The following is a 13,165-nucleotide window of genomic DNA, read 5'->3' as shown; positions in this document are numbered from 1 at the left end:
CTGAACGTTCACACAAAGTCTTTAAGCGTCACTCGTTATAGTGGTGAGCAACATCAATCCCAAGTGTTTGATTTTAATAAAGCTATATTTACCCGAGTTTTCGTCAGTACTAAATTATTCTTCACATTTTAAGTGACTGTTTGAAAGGTGTTAAGGCCCACCCACATCTTTTTTTTACAACAGCTTTTACGTGAGATTTCCATTTTTTTTTATTTTGTTTCTTAATACTAACATTTTTGGGGGATCTATTTAGTCGGTTGCACAATGAAGATGTCAGACAGGACGAAAGGAAGACTGACATCACTTGCGCTTGTTTCTTGGTTTTATTGAAAGGAAGGAAATGACAAAGTGGGATTCTTCGATCCGTTGGTTGGCAGATTGACGGAACTTGACAGGCGGGTGAAGGCTTGGCGGGAATGGTCGCGGACAGGCGTAATCGTAGTGTTCGGAAAAGAGTTCAGGAGTCAGACGGGCAGGGCAGATTACAGAAACGGGTCGGCAACGGAGATCAATCAGAAGAAAACAGGGAACAGGCAAAAAGTCAGAGGTACGGGCTTACTGAGCTGAAGGCAACAGGTAGCATGAGTACAATCGGACAAAGTGTTACCGGAAGCTGGGGATTTAAATGTACAGGGTGCGCCAATCAGCTGTCCTGGCTGTTGGCGCCAAAACCTGAGCACAGGTGTTCCCAATACATGTGATTGTGACAGAACCCCCCCCTCAAGGGACGGCTCCAGAAGTCCCCCAGAAAAAGAAAAGAAAAAAAAATTAATCCGACAGGCAAGAGTAATCCAATAGGCAAAAGTATAATCCGACAGGCTGGCCAGTTAGAACTCCTCTGAGCGGACAGATGCTCCATCGTCGTCTTTAGGCGTAGTCGATGATGGACCCGGCGGAGATGTAGTCGTTGGTCGGACACCTCTAGGACGACTTCGGCGAGGAGCAGGTTGATCTGGATACTGGCGGTGGAACTCGGAGATGAGCGAGCGATCCAAGATCTGCCGGGTGGGGATCCAGGATCGTTCCTCCGGGCCGTATCCCTCCCAGTCCACAAGATATTGGAGACCACGTCCTCTACGACGAGAGCGGAGCAGACGTTGCACGGTGTAAATAGGGTCACCATCCAGGAAGCGAGGGGCTGGGGGTGGGGACTTCAGATACCAGAGGACTCTGGCGAACAGGCTTAATGCGGGAAACATGAAACGTCGGGTGAACCCTCATGGTGCTGGGCAGGCGCAGGCGGACTGCCGACGGACTAATAATTTTGTCCACCGGAAATGGTCCCAGGAATCGGGGGGCCAACTTCTTGGACTCCACCCGGAGTGGAAGGTCCTTGGTGGACAACCATACTTGCTGGCCCACCTGGTACGTCGGGGCCGGAATTCTTCATCGGTTAGCCCCCTTTGAGTAACTTTGGACGGCCCGAAGAAGAGCAGCCCGTGCCTGAGCCCAAGTGCGACGACAGCGACGGGCATTTGCAAGAGCTGACGGACAGGAAACCTCTTCTTCTTGGTTGGGGAACAAGGGTGGCTGGTAGCCATAGACGCACTGGAAGGGAGACATGCCAGTGGAGGAGCAGACACGGGAGTTGTGGGCGTATTCCACCCATACCAGCTGTTGCGCCCAGCAAAGAGGCTCACGGGAAACCAGGCAGCGGAGAGCCGTCTCCAGTTCCTGATTGAGGCGTTCAGACTGTCCATTAGATTGCGGATGGAACCCGGACGAGAGACTGACCGGGGCCCCCAGGAGACGGCAGAACTCTTTTCAAAATCCCGAGGCAAACTGAGGACCTCAGTCTGAAACAGTGTCTTTTGGGATTCCATGTAGGCGGAAGACATGCAGCTGGACCACCTGCGCCGTCTCCTTGGCGGACGGAAGTTTGGGCAAGGCCACGAAGTGGACCATTTTGCTGAACCGGTCTACAATCGTCAAGATGGTTGTCATCCCTTCCGAGGCAGCCAGCCCAGTAACTAAGTCCAAGGAGATGTGGGACCAAGGACGGCTGGGGACTGGTAAAGGTTGAAGCAATCCGGCAGGGGGCCGATTCGAAGTCTTCTGCCGGGCACAGGTTTGGCAAGCCCCGACGTACTCCTGGACGTCCTTAGCCAATGAGGGCCACCAGAAACGTCGGGCCAGGAAGTTGCTGGTGCGGGTAGCACCCGGGTGGCAGGAGAGGCGAGAGTCGTGCCCCCATTGAAGGACCTCCGACCGTAGGGCTTCTGGGACGAATAGCCGCCCCTCTGGACAAGTACTGGGGCCTGCTTGGTCTTGGAGGGCCTCCCTGACGCGGTCTTCGATGTCCCAGGTGAGAGTGGCCAGTAACCGGGACTCAGGAAGGATGGCTGCTGGACCCTGGGAATGATTGTCCTCCTTTTGAAACTGGCGAGAGAGGGCATCTGGCTTGACATTGCGGGACCTGGGGCGGTAGGAAAGGGTGAAGTTAAAACGGGTGTCTCGGGTTCAAACGTTTAGCAGAACGGATATATTCAAGATTCTTGTGGTCAGTCCAATCTAGGAACGGAACTGGCACCCCTTCCAGCCAGTGGCGCCATTCCTCAAGGGCCAATTTTATTGCTAGCAGCTCACAATCCCCCACGTCATAATTGCGTTCGGCGGGGGTTAAGCGACGTGAAAAGAATGCACAGGGGTGCATCTTTTGATGCTCGGCTGACCTTTGGGAGAGAACAGCCCCAACACCAACGTCCGAGGCATCCACTTCAACAACTAGCTGACGCCCCGGGTCAGGTACTTGGAGGATGGGCGCCGTCAAAAATCGAGGGCAGAGAATGCTTTGTCGGCCGCAGGAGACCATCTGAAAGTTTCCTTGGGGCTAGTGAGAGCCGTCAGGGGACCCGCTACCGTGCTATAGTTCCGAATAAATCGTCGGTAAAAATTGGCGAAACCCAAGAACTGCTGGAGCTTCTTGCTATCCGTGGGGACAGGCCAGGAGGTGACTGCAGACACTTTCGCAGGATCCATCTCCAATCTCCCCTCCGCGATGATATACCCCAGGAATGACACAGTTTGGGCGTGAAACTCACCTTTCTCAGCCTTAACGAAGAGGGAGTTCTCTAGAAGTCGTCGAAGGACAAGTTGGACGTGCTGCGTGTGTTCCTCCAGGAAATTAGAGAAAATCAGAATGTCATCCAGATAGACAAACACAAACTTGTTGAGTACATCACGCAGCACGTCGTTGATAAGGGACTGGAAGATGGCGGGGGCGTGTGTTAGACCAAAAGGCATGACTTAATATTCATAGTGCCCCGTGGGAGTGTTAAAAGCCGTTTTCCATTCATCTCCCTCCCTGACACGGACCAGATGATAAGCGTTTCTGAGGTCCAGTTTAGTGAACACTGTGGCCCCTTGCAGCAGTTCAAAGGCGGAGGCGAGCAGTGGTAAAGGGTAGCGATTCTTAACTGTTTTATCATTAAGGCCCCTGTAGTCAATGCACGGTCGTAAGGAACCATCTTTCTTGCCAACAAAGAAAAAAACAGCTCCAGCCGGGGAAGAGGATGGCCGAATTATTCCGGCTGCCAAGGCCTCCGAGATGTATTCCCCCATGGACTGTCTTTCGGGTACAGAAAGGGGATAGAGACGACCCTGCGGGGGAGTAGAGCCAGGCAGAAGGTCGATAGCACAGTCATAGGGGCGATGTGGAGGAAGGGAAGTGGCCTTGGCTTTGCTGAAGACTTCCCGTAGGTGGTGATAGCAGGCAGGGACCTTGGACACGTCATGAGGAGACTTGGAAGCCACGGGTCGGTCGGGGTGATATGCAGAACGTAGACAGGTTTGATGGCACTCGACGCCCCATTCCATGACGGTCCCAGAACGCCAATCAAAGTGAGGGTTGTGCCGTACCAGCCATGGATGGCCCAAAACGAGTGGCTGGCCGGGGGATGGGAGCAGGTGGAACCGAATTTGCTCTCTATGATTGCCAGAAAGTCTCATCTCCATTGGTTCGTTAACATGGGTAACTGTGCCCAGAAGACGGCCATCTAGTGCTCGGGCGGTGATAGGAGTAGCGAGGGAATTTAATGGAATCTTGAGTTTGTGGGCGAGGGAGAGGTCCAAAATGTTAGCTTCGGCCCCGGAATCCACTAGTGCGGAAAGTCTCTGTGGGGAACCAGCAATCAAGAGATGCACCTCGAGGGAAGGTCGAGAGATTTCGGAGGACGGAATAAGGGCAGAACTCAAACGGACGCCTCCGTTGTCCGACGAGCCCCCTCTTTTAACGGACACGTTGAGATTCGATGCCCCTTGCCGCCGCAATAAAGACAAAGTCCCTCAGAAACCCGCCGCCGGTGCTCTTCGGCCGATAGCGCTGCCCGATTAATCTCCATGGCTTCGTGAGTAACTGTCATCGGGAATCGGGGCGTTTGGAACTCACTTGGCTCTTTGGGCGAATTCGTCGGGAGTCGTATTGTTCTTCCCCTCTCCTGTCGCCGTGCTTGGACCCGACGGTCAATTCGCGCCGTCAGTGCAATGGCTCCGTCAAGAGTAGAAGGCGGAGTATGCGACACCAATTCATCCTTCAAGTAATCGGCCAAACTGTGGAGATAAGCGTCCACTAACGCTTCCTCATTCCAATTACTCTGGCTAGCGAGTGTTCTGAAGTCAATGGAGTAATCGGCGACCGAACGTTTTTCTTGGCGAATGTTAAGCAGGGAGCGGGATGCGTCAGACGAGGCAGACCCAGTATCGAATACTTTCAGGATCTCCTGGGAGAATAGTGCAAACAAGTAACATGCCACCGATCCTCGTTCAAACTCAGCGGTTCCCCAAGGCCGAGCTCTCCCAGTCATGTGGTTAATGACGGACACTACCTTGGTTCCCTTGGATCAAAAATGAGTCGACAGTTTGCGAGGAAGGCACGGACTTGGGTAGGCTCGCCGCAAAACTTTTCGGGTGCGCCCACATAGGGTTCTGCTGCTTCGGAGACATGCGAGGTAAGCAAAGGAAGACTCGGCGGGGTTGTTTGTGGGCTCGGAGACGGGTTGACGGAATGCGGAAATGGTGACGTCAGTAATTTGACAGCTGCTCAGACAGGCTCGCTACTTGCTGGTGGTTCTGTAGTAAGAGGTGTTGTTGCTGTTGCAGAAGACCTTGTTGCTGTTGGACTTGTTAAAAAAGCGTGGCGCAAGCTTGCAGATTTCTGTACGGCACTCTCGGTCCATTGTAGCCATTGAAGAGCGGAAGGAGGCTCCGAGTTGCTTGGTTTTTCCTTCGGAGAAACATGCGCTGATCTCATGATGTGGTCCGATTGTTCTGTCAGACAGGACGAAAGGAAGACTGAGATCACTTGCGCTCGTTTCTTGGTTTTATTGAAAGGAAGGAAATGACAAGGTGGGATTCTTCGATCCGTTGGTTGGTGGATTGACGGAACTTGACAGGCGGGTGAAGGCTTGGCGGGAATGGTCGCGGACAGGCGTAATCGTAGTGTTCGGAAAAGAGTTCAGGAGTCAGATGGGCAGGGCAGATTACAGAAACGGGTCGGCAACAGAGATAAATCAGAAGAAATCAGGGAACAGGCAAAAAGTCAGAGGTACGGGTTTACTGAGCTGAAGGCAACAGGTAGCATGAGTACAATCTGACAAAGTGTTACCGGAAGCTGGGGATTTAAATGTACAGGGTGCGCCAATCAGCTGTCCTGGCTGTTGGCGCCAAAACCTGAGCACAGGTGTTCCCAATACATGTGATTGTGACAGAAGAACTGTATTTAATCACACTTGGAACCACAATGTAGGCAAAAATGATTGACTTGATATATTTGTAAATTATTTAAATGCAACACAAGACCATCAAAGGGGTCCCCCATAAAACCCTGTCCCTCTTATTTTTCTCTATGCTTTTTACCTTTTATTCTTTACCCCTTTTTTCTTTATTTTTTTTTCTCATGGTTTATTTTTTTCTATTTTTTTCCTGTTTTTTTTCTTTTTTTCTATTAATTGTTTCTTCCTTTTTTCTTGTTTTAGCTTTTTACCTAGGGCAGCACGGCGGCGCAGTGGTTAGCGCATGTGCAGCACAGTTCTGAGGTCGTGGGAACCCCTGCGTGGGTTCAAATCCAGCTACCGGCCTTACTGTGCGGAGTTTGTATGTTCTCCACGTGTTTTCCTCCCACATTCCAAAGACATGCATTTCAGGTGAATTGGCCGGTCCAAATTGTCCCTAGGTGTGACTGAGCGAGTGAGTTGTCTGTCCCCGTGTGCCCTCCGATTGGCTGGCAACCAGTTCAGGGTGTCCCCTGCCCACTGCCCGGAGATGGCTGGGATGGGCTCCAGCATGCACTGTAACTTTGGCTGAATTTGCTACTGAAGTCGCAATTTCAAGACCTGTTTTTTATGCACTGGGCAGATTTTCTTGTGTGCATAGAAGGTCTGGCCAGTACACAACTATGCACACGCACAGTTTAGAGGGAACATTGGCTTCAACTAATGGGAAACCGCTACATTAATTAAGGTAATGTTTTAATCATTACAGAGATCTGGCTTAATTCAAGGCTCCCCGTTCCTAGCATGTAGCTAGCCGTCTGCTCTCTACATAGCTATTTTAATGTTGATAGGAGAAGCCCTGCAATTTTGTAATATTGTATAACGACACAATAAAAACCATTAATTCATTCAACTGCAATTGTGTTCTGTGATTTTAGAATAGAATAGAATATACCTTTACTGTCATTGTTACAAAATGGGTTAACATATTGTGACAATGAAATTGGGCATGACACTCCAGTTTTACACATTCACAGTGAGGTATGAGCCAAGAAGGTAAAGGAACAGAGAAGATAAGGTTATAAAACAAGGGGGATAAGGCTATAGTTATAATTTACATGGTATTTACACAAGAAATGTCGGCATGTGGGATGTTACATACAGTTGTTATCGTGATACCGTTGGTATCGTAAGGGTTTTGCAATATTGCATTTGGTGCAAAAGTCATCATAGTGCAAAAAAATAGTCAGCATATGCATTGGTGCAAACATAGTCATCATAGTGCAGAAAAAAGAAATGGTCAGACATTGTGCAAGGTGATTTTATTTGTAGATCTACATTTGTGATTTTGTTACAGTTGTTTATAACGCATGTTACTGATATCTAATGAAAACATGTTTCTAGTTCACCGGGTTTGACTATTGCGGGACATTTTTGGAACATGACCACCTCAAAAATTGAGGGATTACTGTATACAAGAAAATAAAGGAGCAGCACCCTCTCTGGCAAGTGGCAGCCCAATCTACTAAAATAAAAAAGAATTAGTATAATTAAGTCGAACCAAAGCATAATGTGGGACTTTATTTGGGCATTATCGAAAGTTAGAATTTATGTTTTTCGGGGGACGTAAATATCTCATCTCTAACCCAAGCTTTAAAGACTTTGATATTTACAAGTAAAACAAAAGCTTTTCCGTTCTAAGCATAAACCTGTGCAAGCGGATGTTTACAACTCTAATAAAAGTGCTTGTTAAACCACCTTATAAACCCATTAAAAGCAAGTGCCACCTGGGGGGGGGGTTGTCCAAATGTATGTCCCTTCCTAGCGTGTGGTAAGTTACTAGACTTGTGGTGAGAGTAGGTTCTTTCATAAATTGCTGATGTGCTCTAAATAGATGGTTACTGTATACAGTATGTTTGTGTATTTGTTTACAGGAAGACACCATGTCTTTTATCGATGTAATGTTATATGTGGGAGGCCGGGATTGCTGCTAGGGGTTTTACTCACATCTGGCATCCAGACAGCATTTGGTATACTTGTGGATTTGGAAGAGTTCAGATTAGCTTAGATTTCATATGAGTTTACTCATTGTTTAGAACAGGGGTCTCCAACGTGGTGCACCAGTATGCCCTCTAAGAACAGTTAACTGAGTCTATACTACCGCTTTTTTTAATAATTAACTTTGAAATCACACAGTAGAAACATAGTAATACGTTTTTATTTTAGAAATTCAAATAAATAAATTTCAGTTTCTGGGCATCAAGGACAAAACAAAAAAATGTATTTTGGTATTTAAGGGTTTTGAGTTTTTCCTTGCCCTCATGTAGGTTTTAGATCAGGGGATGGTGTAAAATAGTCTGTGGTTTGCATTAATCTGTGGTCTGTGCAGCCCTTTGAGACTCTTTGTGATTAAGGGCTATACAAATAAACATGACTTGACTTGACAATTAATTAAGAGAGTAGAATGATAATCTATTTGTGTATTACACAAATGTATTTAATCAACTTTTTATTGATTTGTTTTACAGGAAATACAAAAAAAGGAAATTTCAATTTATGGGTTTTATAAAGCGAATGAGCAAAAAATTTGTTTGTTTTTTTAGCTAGCTATCTGGCTACCTTTTTAGCTTTGTAGCTAGCTATCTTCCTGCCTTTTTAGCTGTTTAGCAAACGAGATTGTTTTTTACATTTTTAATTTGCTTTGTTTATTGTGTATGTGTTTGTCTTGCTGTCGGTCACCCCTCTCGAGGGATATGATCAGGGTAGATATTTAGCAAACATTTTATTTTTATTGTTGGTTAAAGTTTTGGCTCATGTCTAGCCTTGTTTTTAGCTTTCTATCTTACTATTTAGGTAGCTTTTTACCCTTTTAGCTAGCTATTTAGCTCCCTTGTTTCTCGTCTATCTTTCTAGCTATCTATCAAGTTACCATTTTTGTCAGGGGGGAACCAGAACAGAGCAGGAGACCCCAGAGCGTTCGTTACAAGTCTTTTATTTGGGGAAGCGTACAGGGTTAGCGGGAGACGCGATGACCGTCGAACGTCAGCAGCAACGCCGTGAAGACAACTTCGGGACACGTAGCCAATCGTAGCGTGGGACGGAAGCAGGTCGAGTTTACCGGGACTGGAGAGAAGATCGTAGCGTGGAACGGAAGCAGGTCGGATCGGAGGCAGGCAGAATCAGGTAAACAAGTCAAAAATACACAGGAAAATCAGGCGAGTCAAACGGGGTAAAAAGTATCCTCCGACGAAGAGGTCTCCGCGTAGCATGCTTAAAAAGGGAACATAAACCAATCAGGAAGCGCATTCCAGCGCGCCAGATGATTACCCCAGGTGGCTCCACTTGGGTAATCATGACAGAACCCCGCCCTCAAGGGACGGCTCCAGAAGTCCCCCAGGAAAAAAAAAATAAACCCAAGACACGTCACAGGGAAACACAGGTAAATCAGGAGAGTCAACTCAGGACAGGCAGAATCAGAACCGGCAAAACAGGAGAGTCGACTCAAAACCGGCAAAACAGGACAGGCAGAATCAGAACCGGCAAGACAGGAGAGTCGACTCAGAACCGGCAAACAGGACAGGAGAATCAGGAGAGTCGGAATCAGGACTGGCAGGCAGCAGAGTCGGAATCAGGACTGGCAGGCAGCAGAGTCGGAGTGGCAGACCGGAGAGTCGGAGTCGGACTGGCAGGCCACGGAGTCGGAGTGGCAGGCCGCGGAGTCGGAGTGGCAGGCCGCGGAGTCGGACTGGCAGGCCGCGGAGTCGGACTGGCAGGCCGCGGAGTTGGAGTCGGACTGGCAGGCCGCGGAGTCGGAGTCGGACTGGCAGGCCGCGGAGAGTCGAACAGGCAGGCATGGGAGTCATTGCGCAGTCACAAGGCCGAAGGCGCCTTAGCCAATTTCGCCACGTCGGAAGTGACTTGCCGAACTGCACATTCTAATGGGGAATTGGGCTGCTGGTTCTGGCTTTCATAGTCGTCAGGGGGCATATGTACGAACGCGGGGTCCATTCTGGTCGGAGGATTCTGTCAGGGGGGAACCAGAACAGAGCAGGAGACCCCAGAGCGTTCGTTACAAGTCTTTTATTTGGGGAAGCGTACAGGGTTAGCGGGAGACGCGATGACCGTCGAACGTCAGCAGCAACGCCGTGAAGACAACTTCGGGACACGTAGCCAATCGTAGCGTGGGACGGAAGCAGGTCGAGTTTACCGGGACTGGAGAGAAGATCGTAGCGTGGAACGGAAGCAGGTCGGATCGGAGGCAGGCAGAATCAGGTAAACAAGTCAAAAATACACAGGAAAATCAGGCGAGTCAAACGGGGTAAAAAGTATCCTCCGACGAAGAGGTCTCCGCGTAGCATGCTTAAAAAGGGAACATAAACCAATCAGGAAGCGCATTCCAGCGCGCCAGATGATTACCCCAGGTGGCTCCACTTGGGTAATCATGACAATTTTAGCTATTTAGCAAGGTATCTAGGTAACTTTATACATTTTTCAAATGCTATCTAGCTAACAATTTGCCTTTTTTGCTAGTTATCAATCTCATTGTTGACCTCCTTTCTGACTAGCTATCTAGCTTTGCATTCAACTTTTTAGATTTTTTTTTTTTTTTACTTTTTTAGCTAACAATCTAGATCCCTTTCAGTTTTTTACCTGTTTACCTTACTAGCTAACTATCAAGCTACCTTTTGAGCGATTAAGATAGATAGATAGATAGATACTTAATTCATCCCCGTAGGGAAATTCACACTTCCAGCAGTCTACCCCGTTGTTTATTAACAGATGAACATGATGCCCTTGGGGTGCTTGTAGCGAAGTGGATGACGTCACGCCAGTCCAAAAATTCGACATCCCTGCGGCAGATGGAAAACTTTTCTTTGAGAAAATCCAGGGATACACATCCTCGTGTTAGCAAGTCCGCCTCCTCTCCGATTCCCCCCGGCTTTCGTGTCTCTGTTTAGCGGCGTTGAAGCCGGATTGCTCCGGGTAGCTCCGGGTGGCTACACGTTAGCGTCCGGAATGCTAAACGTGAGCCACGTTTCCGCAAAACACAGCAACTGCGCTCCCCGTGCGCCTCGATGTTCTTCACCAGCACTCGACGATCTCATTTGGTCGTGAGTTCGCATTTACCATGACTACGGATGGTACCGAAGACTTATAACGCCGCTAGCCGCTTCGCTAGCTCCGGCTTTCCTTCCACGATAGGCCCCCTCATCACGCCGGCACGAGAATTTTTCAGGGCAAGGAGTTGAAATTCGTTGAATACAAAACCCATGTCCATAGGATAGAAGTAATCCATAGTGTAGTTGTCAAAACGGGAAGAAAAAACACCGAAGATAGGAGCAGACAATAAAACAATAGGGCAGCTGCCGGAAAAGGCAGCCGCTCGTGGCAACTAGCTAAGTTGCTGTTTTAGAAATTCAAATCAAAGTGTATGCCCTTTTTACTAATTAGGAACAAAATGTAGCTCTCAGTTTGAAAAAGTTTGGAGACTCCTGGTTTTGATGGACAAATTGTTTGTTTTATGTGTTGAGCATTACACTATTTTTTGCCATATTTTGTTATTAATAGGAGCAGAACTCTCATTGGGAAAGCAGGAGGCGTTTGAGACGTTTATCACAAACCATCAAGACTATCACATCATTGAAAACAACAAGCGTCTGCTCAGACAGAGGTATTAAGCACAGTAAAGTTTCAGTTTTACATACAAAACATTGTTTTTAAATTCACCAATTTTTAAATTTGCAGAGATTAAGTATATTAGTCCAAGTTATTCCATTGGATTCATTCTGCCGAGATGGAAAGCGCATCTGAGGTCAAATGCATAGGGTTTGTTTCCACTTCCATGTACTCATTCATGGCCACCCCTGTGACAGTAAAATGGAATTTTTAAACATATAGCGGTGAATGAGTTTGACCCCACAACGTTTCTGTAAAATTAGCCTAAAATCCCAATCTAAGACGTAAAAGTAAATTGAACCATTTAGACAATATGCACAGTTTTGTTCTCTTTTGAATCTCTGAAGTTTTGTTCCAAACTGAAATAATCATATGCAAGTGTTACAGATAATGAGTAATCTGTGTTGGAACACACAGAAATAGAATGTTTTTATTCTTGTCAGATTTATTTATTTATTTATTGCAAGTAAAACTTGCACATTAATGTAGCCTGAGCTTCTTATCTGGAAAACAGGTAAGTTAATAGATTAAAGCCTTACCTGGTGCCTTGTCAAATTTTATTACAATCTGAAAAACTTGTGTTTTACACATTTTTTAAAGGTAGGTTTAGGCGTTTCCCAAAGTGGCCATTTGTAGACGACCAGTTCACTACACTAATATTCGACACCCTTATTGTTTTCTAACAGGTCAGCAGAAGCTAGGAATCTTGGAGAGCAACTTCAAAGTGCCAAGGAAAATATTAGTAAGTTATTTCCAAGAATAAAATAATAATTTGATGTTTATGTCAAATTTGCTTCATTAAGCTTTCTGATCATTTTGATCATCATGTCATAATGGTTTCAAAACAAGGTGTGAACACGTTTTTTTTTATGTCAAACAATACTGCAAATAAAAATACCAACGTATTTACCTTCAGTATGGACAGCGCTAGGCAAGGAGAATAAGTCAAGATGCACTGTGTATAACTCCACCCGTTCCTACCGATCACCCAATCAAATTGGTCTAGGTTTTTTGTTAGAACTTATGAGCAAAATGTTTGTCTTGGGCTACAGATTGTTTTGTGGCTTTTCTTCATAAAGTGTCTCAACAATGTAAAAAGAGTTTATTGAGCCTCCTTGAAAAGGGTTGTTTAGCGATTTACAGCCACAACGGGGTCTGTTGGTGTGACACCTTGACTGTAAACTTTAGTTACCGTATTTTCCGCACTATAAGGCGCACATAAAATCTGATTTTTTTTTTAAAAGGCTGACTATGCGCCTTATAATCCGGTGCGCCTTATATATGGATCAATATTGAATTACAAGGTCTCGCAACTTACGGTAAGCAGCCACCGACTCCATTTTTCATGTAGAAGAAGAAGTGCGCTGTGCATACTGGGAAATATTAAACAATGATTCTCTTTTATTTGTGCGTTTGTATAAAGACCCTGAAATGGCTCCTATTAAGAGACACGCTTACAACAGAGTTTAAACTCAAGGCGATCAGTCACACAGTAGAACACGGGAATAGAGCAGCAGCGAGAGAGTTCAACATTAATGAATCGATGGCCAAGTAAGGAAGAATAAACAAAGTTTCCGTGGCAATAAAAGCGAGATGGCCACAGTTAGAACAGTGGGTTGTTGAACAAAGAGCAGCAAGTAGAAGTGTCAGTACAATAACTATTCGAATGAAGGCAACAGCGCTGGCACGGGAACTTAACATCAAAGAATTCAGAGGTGGTCCTACTTGGTGTGTGTTTACGTTGTAGCGGGCAGAGACGGGAGTCGTAGGCGGAGTGTCAA

At 46.7% G+C, this 13,165-nt stretch overlaps 1 protein-coding gene across 1 annotated transcript in view; it reads left to right on the top strand.

Moving 5' to 3' along the window:
- kif6 (kinesin family member 6) overlaps positions 1 to 13,165 on the top strand; it is a 102,757-nt gene that overhangs the window by 68,410 nt on the left and 21,182 nt on the right. The window contains exons 14-15 of the mRNA XM_088354682.1: positions 11,277 to 11,379; positions 12,071 to 12,126. Coding sequence (XP_088210808.1) covers positions 11,277 to 11,379; positions 12,071 to 12,126 — 159 coding nt within the window. The remainder of the gene's footprint in view (positions 1 to 11,276; positions 11,380 to 12,070; positions 12,127 to 13,165) is intronic.

The sequence above is a fragment of the Urocampus carinirostris genome, chromosome 15, assembly GCF_059441175.1.
Source record: "Urocampus carinirostris isolate Australia breed hairy pipefish chromosome 15, RoL_Ucar_1.0, whole genome shotgun sequence".
In the NCBI taxonomy this organism is placed as follows: Eukaryota; Metazoa; Chordata; class Actinopteri; order Syngnathiformes; family Syngnathidae; genus Urocampus; species Urocampus carinirostris.
The sequence above is the reverse complement of the archived record's forward strand: the minus strand, read 5'-3'. Positions and strand labels throughout refer to the sequence as shown.